Source organism: Panthera pardus, unplaced genomic scaffold, assembly GCF_024362965.1.
Source record: "Panthera pardus isolate Hobbes unplaced genomic scaffold, ASM2436296v1 HiC_scaffold_3, whole genome shotgun sequence".
NCBI classification, from domain to species: Eukaryota; Metazoa; Chordata; class Mammalia; order Carnivora; family Felidae; genus Panthera; species Panthera pardus.
The window spans coordinates 12,531,114-12,553,355 of record NW_026526876.1 but is presented as its reverse complement, the minus strand read 5'-3'; the positions used below and the strand labels follow the sequence as shown (position 1 = coordinate 12,553,355).

The following is a 22,242-nucleotide window of genomic DNA, read 5'->3' as shown; positions in this document are numbered from 1 at the left end:
CCTAGAGGACTAGGAAATTAAAGCCTCACCTCTGTCTCCTTAATCTGTAAGTATTAAACAATACTAACAATATCAACTTTAACAAATCAAACAACAAGTAAATAAACCACAAATAAAGAAGCTCCTACAAGAAGCCGCTGCTCTAAGAATGACGACTGGGTGAGGACTGGGTTGGGAGCTCAGTCCTCCGACACCAACAGGGTATTTTAGACGTACGGCACCATATGCTTCTCGGTCATTTTAAACACATCACGTACAAACTGCTTCCTGTTAAATGTTTATTTATTTATTTTTGAGAGAGACCGAGCGAAGAGAGCGAGTGTGCCAGGGCAAGCAAGACCTCCGACAAGCTACTACGGGGCCTCGGCCAGGCCTGTGGACCAGCGGCTGTACAGGCAGGCAAGCGGATGCCGCCCAAGGCCACCACGTAAGCAGAGGGACGGTGGGACACCGGTTCTGGCTGCAGCAGAGAACCCCCCCACCCCACCCCCACCTCCGAAGGTCAGGTAGCATCCCAAGATAATGGAGTTGACGTGGGTGAATGACTGCGTCATTTCTTCTTCAATCATGAACTATGAGCCGTTTTTAGTGGTAATCCATGAAAGATAAAAAAAGTTTTAAAGGAAGACTTAACAAGCACAGATGCCCTCTGCGCCCTACAAGCCCCACCTCGTCAACCCTGATTTTACCTCGTTATTCTTATGAGGAAGCTGTCCACTTCTTCAAGAACGTTGGGAGACAGGAAAGTAGAGAAATCCGTGGATCCTGGTGAGAGGGAAAGTGGAGGCATGTGCTGCAGCGCCTTCCTGAAAGTGGGAGGTGGAGGTCAGAACACGCCAGGCGGACACCTTAGTTCACGAACATGAAACAAAAACCGAACGCCTAGAAGCTCGTTTGGACCGATCCCTCCCGAGCGAACAGCGTTCCTACGGAGAGCCTGACACACAGTGTGACACCTGCTTCCCCCGGAGTCATGGTGCCAGGTCCTGACGTGGGGTTTCTTTCTTGTTTAGTTCTTCTTTCAAGAGTTCCCTTGCCCTCTGCAAAGGCTCATTCCATACTCTTTGGGATCAAGTACTCATTCTACGCAGAGCGGGCAAAAGACACACGTACTCTCCAGAAAAACCCCGGACTTTGTAGAAAACCCGACCCCGGAGGGAGAGCAGCTCGGGGCCCAGGAAACGGTTCAGTTCATACATCCGATCCAAGGTCTACGGTTTCTAAAGATGTGCCACGAATTTTCTTTTCTCCTAAACGTACCAGCACCCATCACCGTTTCTATTCTTGCCCGTGTTCCTAAAATATGCTATTCTAGCCTTTCTACCTTCATGCCTGCTTCAGTGTTTCTCTTTTCTCGTCTCCACTAACATTTATCTTTCTGAAACCCCTCCGAAGCTTTATCTCCTCCAAACTAGTAGTTACCCAACAAACCGATACAACCCAAAACTACCGGGTCCTACTCTGCACCAGCAATCGTGCTAGGTGTGCAACTTGAAGGTGTGCAAAAAATAACTCAAGATTCTGCAACTGACCATCATCTTACGACAGCAGTAATGAGAATCCCCGAAACAACTTTATTTCTACGTTTCAAAACAGAGACAGCACAATAGAGCTAATATTCTGTCAGCTCCCACTGTGCCCTCAGCTCTCGCCCTCTCTCTACACGGAGCTGCAAATGCAGGAGGCCACCGAGGTCACACATGCGGATGTGGTACAAGCAAACACTTGGTTTCATGATACTTTTTATTTTTCCTCATTGATTTTCATTGATTTTTCCAAAAAATTTTATAGTAGTTTTAGATCACTGACATTTAGACGTTAGGAGTGGAAATGTAATTGCAGATTAATAATTACAGCTTCTTCAAAACATAAGCTTTAAATATATCCATTCCTTGAAACCTTGCCATTTGCAACAACATGGGTGGAACCAGAGTGTATTATGCTAAGTGCAATAAGTCAGAGAATGATAAATATCGCATGATTTCTCTCCTGTGTGGTATTTAAGAAACAAAACAGATGAACACAGGGGAAGGAAAGGAAAAATAAAAGTAGAGAGAAAGGCAAACCGTAAGAGACTCTTAACTGCAGAGAACAAGCTGAGGGTTGATGGCGGGGGCGGGGGGGTTACTGGGTGATGGGCATCAGGCGGGCACTCGCTGGCATGAGCCCTGGGTGGCGTACGGAAGTGATGAATCACCGGGTTCTGCTCCTGAAACCAGTACTACATGGTTATGTTAACCATGGTTACGTTAACTACACTACGTTAACTTGAATTTAAATTTAACAAAATGCTTCTCCACTTGTCAACCACTTGGCTTATCTTCACAAAAGTTAGGTAGAAAGCCCTTCTTCTCTTTCCTGAAAATTTAGTCCCTGAAGCAGGGCTGTGCTTGGGCAGGAGGACAGGCACCACGGTGGCCCACAATGGGGTTCTGGAGTGGGGACTGAGCAGGGTGAGAACGGGACGGTCTGGCAGGGGGTGTGAATTAAACACCAAGTAGGGTAAAGACGGTGGCCCGGTGCCGAGCAAGGAAACCCGAGGGGTACAAGAAGGGCACACGTATGGGGACGGTCACAGCAGTGGCCTTGCAAAAGAGGCTGGGGCGGGAGTGGGGTGAGGGCAGGGTCCGGATGAGGGCAGGAGACGGGAGCCCGGTCACGTGGGAGGACGCGCGGCAGGTTTCTCAGCGTCAGATAAGGGAAGCACAAACAGAGGGCGACAACCAGAGGCGGGGTCGTCTGTACACGGGGTCAGAAGTGAGCACGGGAGGGAGCTCACAGAAATGAGCATGCGTGTAAATGTGCACAATGGACACACACGTGCACGTCACTTCCGTGCAAGCACGTATTTCCCAGTGGGGCCCACGGAGACAGAGGAGAGAATTCACACCCCACCTGCAACGAGTTCAGTGCGTTCTCTTTCTTCTTCCTTTCCTTTAAAAAATTTTTTTAACGTTTATTTATTTTAGAGAGAGGCAGAGTGCAGAGTGCAAGCAGGGGAGGGGCAGAGAGAGAAGGAGACGCAGAATCCGAAGCAGGCTCCAGGCTCCGAGCTGTCAGCGCAGAGCCCGACGCGGGGCTCAAACCCACACACCACGAGATCATGACCTGAGTCGAAGTCGGATGCTCAACCGACTGAGCCACCCAGGAGCCCCTCTTTTTTAAAAATTTTTTACATTTATTCATTTATTTTGAGAGAGAATGTGCGCGTGTGTGCGTGCATACAAGTGGGGGAGGGGCGGAGACAGAATCCCCAGAAGGCTCCACACCATCAGCACAGATGAACCCACAAACTGTGAGATGACAACCTGAGCCGAGATCGAGAGTCGGACGCTTAACTGACTGCGCCACCCAGGCGTCCCTTGCGTGTTCACTTCCTAAATTCTCCGCTAAAAGGGACGATGACTCTGCAGAAAAAATGGCTCACTGCAGGACTAAGGCAGAGAGCATTCAAGACAGGCCTGGAGTATTTTGTTGTTCTGGAAAGTAAGGAAGTGTTCCAAGTTAATGAAGACATGTCAAAGGACCCATGAACCAGACTGAAGGAGTTCCCACAGGCCAAGCCTGGGCCAATCCAAACATCAACACCGTGATCAGTTATAACCCAGCGAACAACATTAAGAATCACGCGTCCACACCAATACCAAGTTAGAGGAGGAATGGGATATGTGGTCTCAGAGCACCTCCTCACAAAATACTAATTACCAGAAAAAAAAAAAAAAAAAAGTCCCTTTACAATGGAAAAATCTAAGAGACCACCCTTCCATCCAGGGATCGATGTTGACCTGAACAGCACCAGTAACCGGACAACCTAAGGTGGCGTGTCAGCTGACGGGGTGAAACCAGAGCGCGTCATCACTTCTGTGATGCTCCCGCTAAAGATACAACACCTACACTTAATCGTGAGACATCAGATAAACCAAAACCAAACGACATTCTTGCAAATAACTGACCTGTAATTTTCAAACGTGTCAAAGCCGTACAGTCAAGGGAAGACTGAGGAACTGGTCCACTCTGACGGAGACCGAAGAGACGTGGCAACAAAATAAAGTATGATTCTGGCCTGGATCGCTGTGCCACACAGGACACTACTGGGCCAACTCACAAGCCCCGAAAGGACGGTGCCGTAAGTGCCCGTCAATCCCCTGGGCCTGATGGCTGTAGCGCAGTGTCCTTATTCACAGGAAATACACGCCAACGTATTAGGGACAATGGGGCACCAGGTTTGCAAATTTCTCTCCAACACCTCAGAAGGAAACAGAAGTTCTTTGCATTGCACTTGAAATCCTTCTCTAAGTTACGGACCGTTTTCTAAAAAAAACTTTAAACAGGAAGCAAGACAGGAGTATGGCCAAACGCTGCCCTTCACATCTGGCACTGCCCGCAGTGTTACTGGCTGAGCAGTTTTATTTAACAGCAATAACCAACAATCTCAAAAGACATCGAGAGGACATCTACCAACAGTCTCTTGTTATCAGTCACTGAACTTAAACGCAGGCCTCTGACACTTCACTGCTCCTAAGGCTGCACGTCACTCACTACCTTCTGCCTTGTATGTTACCGCTGGGACTTTGTGCCCTCACAGGTTTTTTTTTTTAACTTTTTAACTTTTAATTTTCTTAATTTAAATGTGATTCAATTTTAATTGTTTAATTTTAACTTTTAATTCAATTTTAACTTACCTTTACTTTTTCCATTTTAATTTTCAAAGGTGCTCTACATTTAAAACTGAATTCATTTAGCACCCTTGAACAGATTTCCATCAGGAGCGAAAAGAGCCCTCAACCTGGAGTCCAGAGGCCTAGACCCTACCTGACACATCCCTGCCCGGCGATGGGCCCTGGGGAACGCCACGGGGTCCTCACCTGTCACCTGGGGAGTTTTACGTGTACATTTCACAGTACGAGGAGGTAAATGACACACAGCACCTGAAGGAGCTTATCTGATCTCAAGCGCTACATAAGCGTGACAAACTGCCCCCGACGGGCAAGGGGCAGAGCAGCCGGGAGCCGACAGCACCAACAGGAAACACCGGGGCACCCGAGGCGGGGCACCTGAGTCTCAGTGACTGAGGGCTGCTAAGTGCCATGCTCTGCAGGGGGAGGGGACGACGGGGGCCGCGGAGGGTTGGAAAGCAGAGGGGGTGACTTACTGAGTATTGTGCAGCACTGTCTGGACGAAGGCGGGGTTCGTCTCCATGGACGCCGTCACCAGAGATGTCAGCAGAGACCAGTACCAGATTGCAGAAGCATCTGACACTGAGACCCCAGACTTCTTAACTCTCTGAAAGCCAACAGCCCTCAGACCATGAATTCTAGTGTCACATCCATCGCTAAGACAACGCTTTATGTTAATCTGGACATCTGTCAAGCGCAAACAACAAATTCAGTATTGGATTAAGTTCTTCAGTTCAGCAAATGCTAGGCTCCCAACTAAAAGCAAAATAGCAATTCACATTTTGAAAAGAAAATTCTGAAATAACTCTGATACCAGAAATAATGTGTACAACGCAGCTAGCATATAATAAACTCGTCAAAAAAGCATCAACCAAATTAAGGAGTCATAAGAATAATGCGTAAATTTAAGGGCGGCTTAAAATCTTTCCATTGCAAAGTTTCTTAGAAATTTACGTGTCTTGAAAACTAACACAAAGATCATTTTTTAAATCCTGACTAAATCCATGGTAAGAAAACTTCTACAGCTAGGGTTCTGAAATTTCGATTGAGTTAAAAACAGGAGCTTGCTCACAGCAGTTGTGAGAATTTATTTCTGATAATCAAGTCCAAACAGGGGACGCAGGCATGACTCACTTTTAAGAGGTGTCACAATTTCTTATTTGGGTTGGAGAGGAGGAGGTGAGAAGTTAAAAGGGACACAACTTAGAGAAAAGCCCAGCACAGTGAGACAGGAAGCGTCTACTCCAGGAGCTGAACTACCGCTCTGCCTACGGGCAAGACACAAAGACTCTACCTCCCTAGGCCTCAGTTCCTTTGAGCAAAGTAAGAACACTTCTTTTGGCCCAGGAGAGCATTAGAAGAAATGAGACAAAGCATGAAGCATTCCGGCTCCCTGAATGAAAAAAGCCTGGAAAGAAATCACAGAATTGTGATTATTTCCAAAATGCTAGGTGTGACGCAAGGTTATAATATTATAAAAATGGAAACAACCTAAATGTCCAAGAATAAAGAGCTGGTTAAAACTAAGGCAAATTCTTACAACGCTAAATAAAGGTGTGCAAAAACACACGGTAGGACAACGCGCTAAAGAATTACAAACCAGCGTGGAAAGCGTATCGCCATTTTTGTAAATATGCACCCACAACTCTATGTTTTATTTTTAAAAGGTGTGTGTGTGTGCACATGTGTACACACGTTTACACACGCACACACACGCGCGCATGCACACACACACACAAGAAAAGATCTGGAAGGTTCCACACTAACACATTCACAGTGATTATCCCTGGGTGGTGGGATTTTGAGTAATTTTTGCTTATATTTTGTAGTCTTACAGTAAGGAAACAAGAATATTTCTAATTTAAAAAAGGCTTCTATAACTTTTAAAAACACCAAATAGATGAAATAATGTGATCTCATGCGCATCACGAGTAGCTAATCAAACCTACAGAGAGAATCTAACGGTTTCTCCACTTTAGAAGTCTTCCCGCTAAAAAATACTCCTTCTTCCCTCCACCCCAAACCCCTTAATTAGAAGGGCAAGGTGCGCCCTGGCTGACTCACAGAGCTGGCTGATGTTGGCATTTTCCAGCAGCGTCACGTAGCCGGTGACATTGCTGGGGATGTGCACGTCGCGGACATCCTGGAGCTCGCCGACACTCCTCCCCACGGCCACGGTCACCTGCTGCGGCATGTAGCTCTGGTCTGTGGCAGCCACTGCGATGGACAAGTGTCTAAGCACGACATCTGGCTTCATTTTTAAGCTGGAAAACACGGGAGCAGAAACTGCAAATGTTTACATAGGTCAGAAGCGGCAGCATTCACAAGTCCCATCTCCAAGACCTTGTCTGTGATGTCACCAAAGACTCACTGTCCTAAAAGCAACCAACTTGAAACGCTATTAGTTTCAAAGTCCGTATGACCTCTCATCTCAAAAATTCCTTTCGGGTCAAGATTAATCTTACGTTTCCTCTTAAGCTACTAATACAGGCAGGAAAGTACAATACGAACATCCTAAAAGACATCGCTTTACCTGAGAAACAAATTCTAAACTGCATCCAAAGAACTGAATATACTCCCTCGGCTGTAAGTTAGACGGCTAAAGGTCACATGTACTCCCTATGAGAAAACAAGACGATTATTTCTATTCCACCAACTGGAAGGAGCCCATCCTCTGAAGAGACAGGAGAAGCTTGAGAACTAGAAGCGTCCCAGCTGATAGTCGTCAATTCCACCCCCGGGTTCCTGCTCATCCCATCCCCTCGCTTCCTCAGCGGCAAGATAGGTGCATACGGGTTTATTAAATGCACAGAGAGGATCTTACAATGTAAAATCGCATCTAAGTACTTGCCCCTTGTGATATTAATTTTCCTGAGAAACTAGTGAAAAAGATCTGAAGTCAGTATCACAAGATATTAGTCAAATACTACTTTCTCCCCCAAAATTCCAAGTAAAGGGATTATCCGTGTTTACGGACAGAAGAGCCCGGCGGCATCATCTTACAGGAGCCCCCGTACTTGCTTCTTATGGCATGGAAGGTAATTTTGAGGGCACTGATGAGATGGGCACGCGGGTCGCCCAGCAGCTGGTGTGGCGCCACCCACCGGATCCAGTGTGAGCGGGCACTGCCGTCCGACTGCCAGTATGACGCCGTGTCTCCATTTGTCATCTTGTCGATGTCCGCGGGGTTGGAGGACGTTTCTATGTAAGCGTAGCACTTTGCCACCGACTTGAGTTTATCCATCTCAGGGCTCCTAGTTAGGTCTCCAGGGCTCTCTGCAGGGAAAATCAGATTCCATCACATGCCATCTCTTTCACAAAGGGAAAAAAGGGTCATCTGAAATACCTAACACAAAGACGCTTGGTACCTTGGTCCTCAAAAAATAAGCGTCCCAGAGACGTGAGCAGAACCACGCTGAGGGCGGAAAATGGAACCTTACAGGCTGAACTCACGTTTCCTTAATCGTGTGTGAGATTTTTTAACCCACTCATTTGTAAGCCACTTGTGTTTCTGAGTGAGGCCTGGTCCTCCCCTCAACTATTTTCTGTGGGGCACAATTCTTCTTACCAGTTTGTATGCTATATGACGTGCCCGCACACATGCACATGCACACACACACACGTGCGCACACACACACAGAACAGGTGATGTTTACTGAGTGTTCGCTGTGAGCCACTTTTCTATACATTGTCTATGTTCTAATTCAGTTTAGCAATGAGGAACCTAAGGCTCAGAGAGTTAAGTAACCGCCCAAGGTCAGAGCCAGTAAAAAATTAAGTCTGTCACGATGTGTTACAAAATACATTTTTATTCCCTGAATATCATTCGTCTTTCGACTCTGCTTATATTTTCGGCTGTACAGAACTTTAAATCTGCATAAAGTCTAATTTATTCATCTCTTCTTTTGTAGTTTGAGTTTCACATCTTGCTTAGCAAGGTGTCCCATGTCAAGCGTTTGTACAGAGTAGGACTACTTGCCTCTAACACTTTACGGTTTCTTTACAGCTGAACTGTTTGATCTACCTGAAATTTGTTTCAGTGAATGGAATGGATGAGAATCTAGTTTTATTTACTTCTCCAAATGGCTGGCCAGTTGCCCTGACCCCACTTGTTGACCGATTCGCCTCTCTACCTTGTACAAAGCAATGCTGACTGTACCTGGTACCATATTCCCACACGTGCTTGGGTCTCCTTCCTGACTCTATCATGTTCCACGGACCTGTCTGTTCACACTGTCAAACTGCCGGTGTCACGGAGGGAGTCCGGGGTGGCCTTCCTCATGTATTCAACGACTACGCACAGAGTATCTACCACGTGGCAGGCACAGTGCCCGGTGTTAAGGATAATGACACAAATGAGGCAGACAAAATGCAAAGAAATAATAATGCTGCAGCTTCAGGTAGTAAGTGCCACTTAGACCATTAAACCGACAAAGGTGACGGTGACTAGAAGGTGGGGAATGGTACGGGTCGGGGGGCGTTAAATTAGATGGGGTAATGAGGAAAGCCTTCCCCGAGGTCACATCTGAACAGAGACATGAATGAGAAGCCAGTTGTGCTCAGAAGGGAGGGAGGGAGGGAGGGAGGGAGGGGAGAGACAGAGAAAGCCAGCAGACCACATTCTTATGCCACAGACTGGCTGCCGTTCTAGTTTCGGAAGAGAAGGCAGGGAGGAGGGTCTGCTCACGGCGCATCTGGAAGAAACGACGACAGAACGCGGTCCCACAGCCCCCACCACACACGTGCACGTACCCTTCTCCTTCTGTACCAGCTGGTCCAGGGACTCCTTCAGAACCGAAACCCTCATGGAGCACATGTTATTGCAGTGGTCCAACATGGGGCAGGGGACGGCCATGCCGGAGAGCCGGTTGCGATGCAGGAAACGCAGGATCAGGGACGCGTGAACACCCAGGCCCTCCTTGGACTCTGAAAATATGTCTATAAAACCTAGGCAGACAACAGCCAGTTTGGGTGATTCAGGAATGCGCCACAACAGTGTTCCCACACCCCCGCCGGTGGCCTACCTCGACTGGCTGAGTGAAAAGCAGCCATTATGGGTCTTTACTGATACTCTAAGTTTTGATCATTTAAAAATCTAAGCAACTTTTAAGAAATGAACCAGTGGTAATCTCAACTTAAAAATTAATTTCGTGGGACGCCTGGCCGGCTCAGGTGGTGGAGCACGTGCCTCTTCACCTCGGGATTGTGAGTTCGAGCCCCATGTTGGGTGTAGAGATCACTCAAAAAAAAAAAAAAAAAAAAAAAAAAAAAATTCCTTCCGTTTAACAAAATTTTAGAAGACTTTGAATAATGATTATTTGTTTCAATCCAAACTTTAAAAAGGTATAAGCACCGAAACACTAACCAGAAGTTCTTAAACATGTTGTATATACAGAACGTGGGCTCAGGATCAAGTTTATTGTCCCCGTGAGTAAAAGAGTAACTGTTTTTATACGAAACTACAGGACACCATGATGACAACGGTGCAGCCACCACCCTGACCACGATTCCCGGTGGCATCTCACCGCGTGCAGGCTCTGGCCCCCACTCCAGTGCTCTCTCCAGTGCAGCTCCCTGGACTCTGCCCACTCCGTCCGTCCCTCTGGCCTCAAAATCTCCCATTCATGCTGACCCACCCACATTTCCTGAGCGGCTCTCCCAGCCGTCCTCTGTCTGGCATTAAGCCAAGCGATCTTACGAACCCACAAAACACACAACGTCTACCCCTGTTTAACATCCTCCCGTGGCTCCGCATAACCTACAGTGAACACAGGTGCCCATAACCCTGTAATAAGTGGAGACAGGATAAACACGGCACCTCTTCCCAGAGCTCAGATACACTCGTGGGTTTGGGGGAAATTTTTCTTTTTACTTTCCAATGAATCATAACTGGACATGACAAAAAGTACCTATGTTACAAGTGTACTGACTGATGAACTTTCACAAACTGAACACTCCATGTACGCAGCACCGAGCGCAAGTCCCCAAAAGTCTTAGCAGAAATTATTTAAGTGTAAAACAAACAGGTTAGGGGCACCTGGGGGGCTCAGTCGGTTAAGCGCCCGACTTTGGCTCAGGTCAGGATCTTACAGTTCACGGGTTCGAGTCCCACGTCAGGTTCTGTGCTGACAGCTCAGAGCCTGGAACCTGCTTCGGATTCTGTGTCTCCCTCGCTCCCTGCCCCTCCCCCGCTCGCACTCTGCCTCTCTCAAAAATAAACAAACATGTAAAAAATTAAAAAAAATAATAAACAAACAGGTTACGTTCAGGAATGAAACTCTGCACTAATTTTTAAGAGAAAACACGAGACTGACGAGAATTTATGTGCTGGAAGCGGCCCATTTTGACGACGCCCTCCACACAAACCCTGGAGACACGGGCTCCATTTCCCAAGACTCACCAGTCCGTGCCACCCCTGCCCTCCTTGTGCAGTGTTTGTTCCCTGGGCAGACTCCACGGCAGCACCACCCTCACGTGAGGACACTGCTGATGCCACACCCACGTGCCCAGCACCCACGTGAAAAGGCAGACAGACTCTGGCAACGGGGACATTCTTCGACACGCGGAAACAGGCAGCGGACGTGGCAAACGCTTAGCGCCGGCACAACGAGATGTGAAAGGGACAAGTTCCAATCTTGGTCAGAAAGAGCGACAAGGAACAAATCCCACAACAGGTGAGTCCAGCTTACCAGGGTTTGTCCTAACACTGTGAGAAAATAGTTTTTGTACACTGGAGGTTGATAGAAAATTTTGAGTAAAAAGTCCTAGTCACCCCCCTGCTACGTCAGCACGTTGGGCTCCGAGCCCCGAGTGTTTCTAATTCTATCTCCCCTCCCCCGGTCTCCCAGAACAACGGTGCACTGAGTATTATTTCAGGTGGGTTCCCTGGTCTTCGCCCCTTCCTCCCCTCCCCAACATCTGCTTGAGGTGTCCACACACAGCTCCCGATGTTACCGGTGCTGGTAACCCACACGTGGTAGTGATACGGAAATGCCGAGATACGACTTAGCGAAACATAATTCAAAGCACACTTTTAACTGCCATGAGAGTAGGAAAAAAGTTAACATGTATGGACTACCTACGACGCTATAAAGATGACATAATTAGGGGCGCATGGGTGGCTCAGTTGGTTAAGTGTCCGACTCTTGATTTCAGCTCAGGTCATGAATTCCGGTTCATGAGACTGAGCCCATGTCGGGCTCTGCACTGACAGCGTGGAGCCTTCTTGGGACTCTCTCTCCCCCTCTCTCTGCCCCTCCCCTGCTCATACTCTCTCACTCTCTCTCTCTCTCTCTCTCTCTCAAAAATAAACATTTTTTAAAATCCAAGATTATACAATTGAAGACAACTTGAGGAAGAACGCAAAGCTGCATTCTTCATCAATATACACACATCGTCCTTTCCCAGCTCAGCACGCCCTCCGCGGTAAGTCAGAGAGGTCAAGGGCAACCCCATTTACATCGGTGCGCCTACCAAGTCTACCTGCCTCCACCGCCGCTCCCGCCAGGCTCTGCGCTACATGTTAGGACTCCGAGAGCACAGAGTAGGAAAAGTTCTGAGACAAGCTGAGGGTACAAGGATGATAAGCAAGGTTTTATTCCTTCACAACTCAACTGTTTTCTCACTGGAAAAAAAAGAGGGTAACTTAATTTTGATTCTGTCTTCGAAGTCCCTAGAAGAAACCATACAAAAACACAAAGTTTTTTCCGAGGGACAATCTAGAAGAAGTATTGCTTACTTTCATGCTGTTTTTATTACTACTTAAATTTCAGAGTGGTAGGTTTCAAAAACAAACAAACACTGGGCACCTACCATCTACCAAAGATACGTTAAATGTGAGGACACAGCAGAAATAAAAGGTCCCCGCCCTCACGGAGCTCAGAGTATAAGAATACAGACAGACATTTACGGATAAATGAACGATTAATTAATCAATCACAGCGCTGACATGAGGCAAAGACAAAGGCAGGATACCAAGAACACACACCTGGGGCCAGGGACGGCTTCTGGAGAGAGTGAAATAGATACCCACTAAGGAAGGCAGGCTCACGACAAAAGTTCCCAAAAACGGCAGATCTGCTCAAGCATCGCTGTACTGGGGACCCAGAGGGATGACTATGCAGAACACGGACTCCAACCGTGAGCTTAACAGACACGACTGGAAAAGCACGTTTATTCCATGGCACCCTCAGCCTGCCTAATGACAACCCACAGGACAGCAAAAGCACCCTCCGGCCTTCAGCACTCAGATGACAGCCTTACCTGGGACCAGAGAGCAGGCCTGCAGTTGCCTGATGATGTGGCCTAGCTCCCCCTGGAGGTTAGCCCCACTGGAGTTCTTGAGGGCCTCCAGCATGTTCTCGGCATCCACTGTACCATCACCCTCGGCGTCAAACTGGGCAAAGGCCTGCAACACAAGAGATACAACAAAATCACGTCTGTTCCAAATCATGGATACTTTGCCGCTGGTGACACTGTTGTGGTTGCAGGAAGAGTCCACTGACATCACTCAAAGACCACATAAATCCGGGATAGTAAGGCGCCTTGTATAGAAGTATACTACGTGCACACACAAGGTTACCCTCTCATCTTTTCCATGGGATTAACCCCCTTTTCCCAAACAATTGCAGAAAGCAACCTGTGCAACATTTTTCAACTGGTTACAAAGTGCCAAACACAAAGCTAGAATCAGAGACTTGGCTTAGAGCAACACCTTCGGTTAGCCGGGCTTTTCCTTTCAAACACTCTTTGGACACAAGACCCAACTTGATTTATCAACTCCACAGCCCTGTTTTCACTAACCTTTAACCGTATCCTCACTTGCTCCCTGCCCTTGTTGGGTCATCTGGGGAACTGGGTACAGCGTGGGATTTGGTCTGAATCCTGCTCTGTCACTAACCAGCTATGTGACTGTCCACACATTCCTTTATCTCCAAAAGCCTTACCTCCTTGATCTGAAAAATGCAGCAAATATTACCAAACTCACAGGCTGCTGTCTGGATTAAGTAACATTTGAACAGAGTCCAACACAGTGAAAGCGTATCAGAGCGCAAAGTGTCTCCTTCTCCTTTCTAACCTGCACTGTCATTCCCTCTGTGTCCCTGACACCATTCCCTCTCACATTCCACAAGACTCCCCTCACCTAGCGACTGTCCCAGCTCCCCAGAACTCAGTCTCTGCCGCATTAGTGGCTTCTCTCTTCCTGACGATACACTCTCGCACAGACATCCCTCACCCTGAAATACTTTGAGAGTGTCCCCACCTTCTTTTCCAGGTCATTCTCTCCCTTCCTTCAAACTCCTGCCTTTTCCTTATTTCCCTCCGTCATGAAATGTGGAGATTTCCCACTGAGGTTTCATGACCGATACAAGTACCCACCGCCGTCGCGGACCTCTAAACGATGCAGTGTTTAACAGGAACGTAACAAATCCCAGTGTTCATGTCTAAAACCATGGGCATTCAGTGCAGGACGGGGGACAGTTCAGAGCAAAGTGTGAGAGAAAGCTGCCGCATTCTCTTGGCCTTTCCTCAACCTCGCCAGATTATCCAAAAAGTTAACAGGATCAAAGACTACAGTAATGAAGAAACAATGTTCAAAAGAAGAAAATACCTTTTTCTTTTCTGATTAGACCCATAGCTTACTACGGAAGCTCCACCCCAAAAGGGAAAGGAATGGAAGGGATGAGAGGAAAGAGACCGTGATGGACAGAAGACACTGCCTGTGAGGACGGACGCAGGACCATGGTCTTCAGGGTGCAGAACAGGTGCCTGCAACGGGCTGTCACAAGAAGGGTCAGCGAGGATTCAGGTCGTGAGATAAAAGCCAGAGGGAAAAGCTCCTCATGAAGACGGACTCGTCGGTTGCCCGTGGGGTATAAAGACGGCTGAGGGCCTCCGGGAAGGAAGGCCCAGGCCTCAAGGCTTCGGAGCGAACCACAAGCAGCCGTCACGAGCGTTCCGACAAAGGCATTCACCTCCGCCTAACCCGAAATCCCACCAAGACAACATTACACAGGGCTGTTTTCCTAAAGCACAAAGACAGAAGCAAATATCGTATGATGCAATAGCAACAAAACTGTGGAAGCTGAGAAACAGACAGACGCCCAGCGAACACCACTGTCCGCAAGAAAGAGGCCCCTGAGCCGGGAGCGGGCAAGCGGAGACACAGGCTGCTTCGCGCTGAGGGGCCCAAAGCCTTCGTAGGACCCAGCAGCAGTGGGTGCTGCCGAAGGTGAGGGAAACCAGTGGGAGGTCTGTTTCGGGAAGCAGTTAAAGCAGACTGGATAGACGCTGATCTTAAGGAATCACCGTGGGTTTCTTTTTAAGGGGAAAGCGTGACAGTGAGATTGTGTGTTTTTTTCCAGAGTTCTTACCTTTTAAAGATACATAATGAAAGATTAATCAGTGAAATATTTGTGGCGGGAAAGATTTGCTTCAAAATAATTTGGAGGAGAAGCAGGTGGAGTTTAGAGTAAATAAAATTGGCCTTGAGTTGGCAGCTGTTGGAGCTGGTGAACAGGTCTGTGAGAGTTCATTCTATTCTACTCTTACCTCTATTTTCTCAGGTTTAAAGCAAACGAACATACAAAGGTAACAGATCTCCAGATCCTCTCCCCAGTCAGAAGCTGGGGTGCGGGGCTGATTTCCTCCAGAGCGTGGCACAGTTTCCGGACTAGGAAATACCAGGCGCGGCTGAAAGGGTCAACACTGTACTGAAAACGGGGCACTAATGCCCAACGGTCAAGGTCTGTAAGACTCACCCCTCCTCTAGGGCTCTCCGAGTGCTGGCAGCCAGTTTCACACTCTCCAGGCAAGACACTGGGGGGCTCTTCTCTGGGGGTGCTGGACAAGCCCCCGAGGACAGACCTGGAGACACTGGCACTGGAGGGCGCCCCCCGCAAGGGCCCAGCACCTTCCAGTGAGGCTCAGCTGTCAGTAAGCCAGACGCGTGGAGCCCCCACCTCTTTAGTACCCTGCTCTTTAATGTGAGTGGGGGCAGCCCAGGACCACTGACGCTTGAGGAACGGCTTAATATGAAACACAGAACAAGCAACTTGGAGAAAAGAAAGGAGAAGGAGACAAGACCATCAAAAAGGTGATCATCAGTATCTTCAGACAAATATTTTAAAAAAGGTATTTTTAATACCACTTTTACTAAGGTGTAACTCACCCCATCAAATTCACCCTTTTAAAGTGCACAACCTAGTGGGTTCTAGTATATTCAGAACCCACCATATATCAGCAGCCACCACTACCTAATAAAAAAGACGCTGTGTCATCATGAGAGAACAGGAGACTACTATTAAAACCAGTCTATTCAGAATGTTTTCATAAGCTCCTGAAAGTTAACATATCACAGCAAAATGAAAATCTTAACAGATTTTGCAAGACAAATCTCAAGAGGCTGGAAGTTCAGTTGACTGAGGTGCCCAGAGAGTACAGCAAAAAGACAGAATGACGGAAACTGGGAAAGAAAAGAGGAAAACAACCAGGAGGCCTGTCCAGGGGCCCACTATCCAAACACTCGGAGTTCCGGAAGAAAGGGGCACAGACAGCACAGGGAGAGAAAGGACAATCGTTACGATTCGAGGGGATTTCCCCAAACTGAAGGATGTGGGTTTTGAAACAGAAGAGGCTGAATACCCTACAGGTGGATAAAGGCACATGGTACTGAGACTTCACGTCGCCGCAGAGAAGTTCCTACTTGCAGGGAGGAGACACAGCGTCCATATCAGAGGTCGGGAACCAGAGGCTAATTCCGCAGGTATGCCGGGAGATGGAAGGCGATGGGAGCTGGGCCCTCCGCATAAGGGGCGGGGGGGGGGGGGGCCCTCTCTAACCCCAAAGTCAGCATGTAGCCAAAATACCACCAACTGTGAAAGAGTGGAAAAAGACATTCTTCCACACACAAGGCTCTCAAAACACACACTAGTTCATGCTCCCTTAGTCAGAAAGCGACCAGAGGGTGTGGTCACCTGAATAAAGACCACACGGAGAAAGAGGAAGAATGGGGTCCAACCGAGAGAGTGGACGAGTCCCTGGGGTGCTGCACGGCACACGTCCAGAATGAGGCAGGTCGGAAAGCTCTGGAGAAGGTGAGTCTCTGCAACTCCTTCCTGTGTGCTTGAACACACTGAACGTGTTAGAAGACATTCAGGAAACTGGCAGAGAATCTGGAGTTAAATTAATAACAGGGACCAAAAAGCACCAATTCAGTTGTTAACGTGGGAGGAAAGACGTATAAGGAAAAGCAGCAGTGGAATAAATGGCTCAGGGACACACACGATTCATGTCACCTTAATAACACACACACCGAGAGCAAACTAAACACAGCAGACACACTCTGCCGGGGGACAGGTGTGTGGATGTGGGTGAGGACAGGACGGCGAAGGACAACTAAGGACATGCTCTGTGGGGGGAATAAGATGGCCTAAAAACTGACAACTCATAAAGTAATGTAAACATGACATCTGGTGACTCTCGGGGACCTACCAGCACCAGCTGCAGGGGCCAAGTGACAACTCGGGGACAGTGAGACACTGCGTAGGGGTGCGGACGACCCATGGGCTCTCTGCCGCGTGAGTGATGACAAGGAAAATCAAAAATTCTGAGCGTCTGCTTCAGGCACAGGATAGAATGCATCAGTAGTTTTATAGCTTTTTCAGTCATGTCATATTCCTCCTCTGTAAACACTGGATATATCAACCATAAATAAGAGTTCTGGGACAACCGGAAAGGCGTGAATATGGACATCAGATGACACAGACATGAACTGACATGGAAAGGTGAAGGCCACGGACTGAAAAAGTAGGCTACGGAAGAATATCCGAGAGCAGTCTCACGTTAGTTTTAAAAAACCAAATATACACACTTTGCACATTAGTACAAAGCCCCAGACACACAAATATGAAAACACATGTGTGTGTGCAAAATAAGACCTGAAAGCATAAGTGTTTGCTAATGGCAGTGACGTGACAATCTGCATCGAGGGGGATTTTTAAATATCAGGAAATGAGAACACAAGCCTGATATAAATTCGGAGCCAATGGGCGTGGAGGGAGACAGAACAGAAGCACAGCCTCCGTCTGCCCCAAGACCCCACCATGTGACAACCACAGCGCGCACAGCCCTTCCCCACTTGGCCCCGGCAGGGCACAACAAGGCCTCGAGGTCTGAGGGCATCAGCACAACTGCAGCCCGTCCCACGGGGAAGGACATATGCTTTGGGAAGCTCCGAATGAACATCTGAGCATCCCTAAACTCCAGGCACTTTGCGTAACACCACTTATCCCTCGTAAGGGCGGCAGCAGCACTTAGTTATTAACTGCCCCACTTTGTAGATGCACGGAGAGGTCAGATAACTTGCCTGAGGTCACACAGCTAGTACTGGAATCCGAGACTCCAGACTCGGTTCTTCACGGCTGTGTTCTCCTTCCTTTGCTCAGAGAAGGCCCAGGGCTCTTGCAGTCTGGAAACTGAGGACGTAAAATCTCTTTGAGCTCTTCTCTTTCCCCAACAGCACCTCATGCCCACGTTTACTCAGAATTAGCCTTAAACCTGAGACGCACTTTCTCTAAACCTCAAGATGGCACTCAAGTCCTACATCCACTAAAGCTCTTGGCTTCCTCCTTGTTTCTTGCATCTCCAGTGCTCTCTGCTTCCCAACTCCTGTGCTGATGACAGACAAGAAAAAATCCCATAGAAGTAAGGTTATAAAAACGACGACAGCTTTGTTATTCCTCATAGATTCTGTTGGTCTGTCAATAGTTAATGAATACAACAAGAAGAATTTTGAAACAAACAAAAACATTTTGGGTGAGAGAAAAAATCAGAACAGCATGACTAACAGCTTCACCAAATAAATAAGTCATTTCCTAACACTCGGAAACTGTCCTCAAAGAAACGTACAGGTTTTCTGGCACAAAAAAGACTCTCAGATCAATGGAACAGAATACAGAACCCAGAGATGGACCCACAAACGTATGGTCAACTAATCTTTGACAAAGCAGGAAAGAATATCCAATGGAATAAAGACAGTCTCTTTCTTCAGCAAGTGGTGCTGGGAAAACTGGACCACAACATGCAGAAAAATGAACCTGGACCACTTTCTTACACCAGACACAAAAATAAACTCAAAATGGATAAAAGACCTCAATGTAAGACAGGAAGCCATCAAAATCCTCAAGGAGAAAGCGGGCAAAAACCTCTCTGATCTTGGCCATAGCAACTTTTTACTCAACACGTCTCCAGAGGCAAGGGAAACAAAAGCAAAAATTAACTATTGGGATCTCATCAAAACAAAAAGCCTCCACACAGCGAAGGAAACAATCAGCAAAACTAAAAGGCAACCGATGGAATGGGAGAAGATATTTGTAAACGACATATCAGATAAAGGGTTAGTATCCAAAATCTATAAAGATCTTATCAAACTCAACACCCAAAAAACAAATAATCCAGTGAAGAAATGGGCAAAAGACATGAACAGACACTTCTCCAAAGAAGACATCCAGATGCCCAACCGACACAGGAAAAAATATTCAACATCACTCATCATCAGGGAAATACAAATCAAACAACAATGAGAAACCACCTTACACCTGTCAGAATGGCTGACATTAACAACTCAGGCAACAACAGATGTTGGCGAGGATGCGGAGAAAGAGGATCTCTTTTGCATTGTTGGTGGGAACGCAAACTGGCGCAGCCACTCTGGAAAACAGTATGGAGGTTCCTCAGAAAATTAAAAATGGAACTACCCTACGACCCAGCAAGTGCACTACTAGGTATTTACCCAAGGGATACAGGTGTGCTGTTTCGAAGGGACACATGCACCCCCATGTTTATAGCAGCACTATCGACAATAGCCAAAGTATGGAAAGAGCCCAAATGTCCATCGACGGATGAACGGACAAAGAAAATGTGGTATATAGATACAATGGAGTATTACTCGGCAATCAAAAAGAATGAGATCTTGCCATTGGCAACTACGTGGATGGAACTGGAGGGTATTATGCCAAGTGAGATTAGTCAGAGAAAGACAAAAATCATATGACTTCAGTCATGAAGACTTTAAGAGACAAAACAGATGAACAGAAGGGAAGGGAAACAAAAATAATATAAAAACAAGGAGGAGGACAAAACACAAAGGACTCTTAAATATGGAGAAGAAACAGAGGGTTACTGGAGGGGTGGTGGGAGGGGGGGATGGGCTCAATGGGAAAGGGACATTAAGGAATCTGCTCCTGAAATCACTGTTGCACTATATGCTAACTAATCTGGATGTAAATTTAAAAATAACAATAATTAACTAATTAATCAAATTCAATTTAAAAAAAGACCGAAGGTGAGGGAATCACATTAAAAAAAAGAAGAAGAAACGTACAGGTTTTCAAACCGAACAGTAACGCCTCGTCTGTCTCACAGGACTTCGCGGAATCTGGTTTGCTCACGCGCTTGCTCAACACTCTCTGATAAGCAGCCACTACACACGACAACTTGCGCTCGTCTCTGCACACGTGAAGATAGACAGGGCACAGTCCTTGCCCTCTAAAACCCTCACAGCCTTAGAGCAGACTGTAAACCAACGGCAGCAATGTGGTGTGTGATCAGCGTAACAATGAAATTACAGCATGAACAGCTGCGTACCTAACAGTTACCGAGCATTTACTAAGCACCAGGCGGAGCTCTAAGGCCCTAACGTGCGTCGACTCGCATTTTCCACAACAGCCCCAAACGTAGGTACTACCCTCTCGCTAGGGAGCAACAGAGAGGTTACGTATTTCGTTCAAGTCCACATGATGAGGAGCAGTAAATCCGCTGCTTGGATTTGAATCCCATTAAGATTTGGGACCCCACACTAGGAACGGCTGTGCCGTGAGCTGACAGACACCCTGAGACCAGAAGCACCAGAGCGGGCGGGACGTTCGGGGAAAACGGCCCCGAGGAGACGACCCTCGCACTAGGCCTCAACGAATACCTAGGAATCTGTAAGCGTGTGACGACGGGGCAGCCACGCTAGGTAGAGGGGACGGAGTGTGAGCACAGGCAGAGTGCAGGGAAGACCAAGAGGACTACAACGTGCTTGGTGTGGCTGCGACCGAGGCGGGCAGAGGAAGAGCGGGACGGAGGTCAGGAGAGAGAGCCGGGCCCATTAGGCCGAAGAGCTCACTCTCACGGTAAGGGGACCACGAGGCCGCGGAGAATCTCGAGGGTGGAGGGAGCCAGTCATTGCAGATCTCTGTCGGCGCTCCAACTGGAACGGACTGACCAGTCTCTTAAAAGATGTGCCTCTGTACAGCTGGAGCCCCTTCTCCGGTGTCTCTGGGACACACACTGGTGACGGGAAACTCCTGTCTTCTGGCCGGTTCTGACAGCAACAACTCTCTTCTCCACAGAACGAAAGGGAACGCGCCTCCTTCACGTCACCACCCGTGGGCGTGCGGAACGTGCCCGAGCCCTGTGCCCGCAAACGGCCACGGACCACTGAAAACAGTGATCGTCTGGCACCGAGTCTCCCTCAACCAGTTCTCTATCTCGTACGGCTTTAGTCTCATTGCCACGCTGCCTGTCCCCGGGGGACCCTCCAGTTTAACATAACCTCAGAGCGGAGCTTCTAAAGTCTCACTGGCCGAGCCGCTGGATGAAGCACGTTTCACGTCACGACCCCGTGTCCATAATGTTGACACGAGAGTGTCATGAAATGATGTAATACTTTCTCCAATCAGATACAAGGTGCTCTGATCTTTCCTACTCCATTCTGATCTGTTTAACGTTTAATATGCAAATTAACACTCCCTAAACACTCACTAAATTTCCAGCGGTTTGAAACTCTACGCCCTGGAACGTGGGGCCCAAAACCCAAGCGGACACAGTAGGTCTGGCCCTAACTGTGCAAAGGGGATGAGTCCACTTTGATCTAAAAACAGAGCAGTGCCCCCTATTTCCATGGGGCCAACACCCATCTCCAGGCGGTCAGGGACGCGGCCCGCAGTCTCCTCGTCCTCCTCTCCTGATTCAGGCCTCCTCCTACCACACCCACCCTGCCCTGCCAGCCACAACGTAACCGCCCAGGCAGCACCCAAGGACAGGCCCTAGGCCACGCAGCATGTGAGAAATAACGAGGGCAACACAGTGAGACTGAGAGGAAGTCTGGAATCAAGTACGGCACCAGACTCACCGCCTCTCCTCTGTGAGCCTGGGACAAAACTCGGGGCCCCTAAGTCTCAACCCCTCCTCCTGCTCAGCCTGTCCTCAGAGCTTGCCATGAGGATCCAAAGGTTTCAGGAACAAAACTACGCCTGGCAAAGTGCAAAGAACTGTCACTACAATCTAGTGCCCACCTCGCAGACGAGACACACGGGAGTGGACTGGCCGGCTGCACATTTCTATCCATCTGCCCTGGCCTAGGGCAACACGGGACGGGGCTCAGACCGATCCTGTTTAACCTCCTGAACCAGCAGTGGGATCAAGACCACGGTACACACAGCAGACCAGAACCGGGGCAAGGACCAGAGGGCACACGTCAGGCTCCACACAAAGGTGGCACACTGGTTCCATTTGGGAGAAA

General features: G+C 48.0%; 1 protein-coding gene across 2 annotated transcripts in view; it reads right to left on the bottom strand.

The window, feature by feature from the left end:
• The window catches only part of ZZEF1 (zinc finger ZZ-type and EF-hand domain containing 1), a 102,462-nt gene that overhangs the window by 72,348 nt on the left and 7,872 nt on the right, over window positions 1-22,242 (bottom strand). For both annotated transcript variants that reach the window (XM_053892249.1, XM_053892250.1), the window contains exons 2-7: window positions 12,939-13,083; window positions 9,429-9,623; window positions 7,781-7,952; window positions 6,741-6,940; window positions 5,153-5,363; window positions 690-806 (exon numbers count right to left, since the gene is read on the bottom strand). In XM_053892249.1, the coding sequence (XP_053748224.1) occupies window positions 690-806; window positions 5,153-5,363; window positions 6,741-6,940; window positions 7,781-7,952; window positions 9,429-9,623; window positions 12,939-13,083 (1,040 nt within the window). The remainder of the gene's footprint in view (window positions 1-689; window positions 807-5,152; window positions 5,364-6,740; window positions 6,941-7,780; window positions 7,953-9,428; window positions 9,624-12,938; window positions 13,084-22,242) is intronic.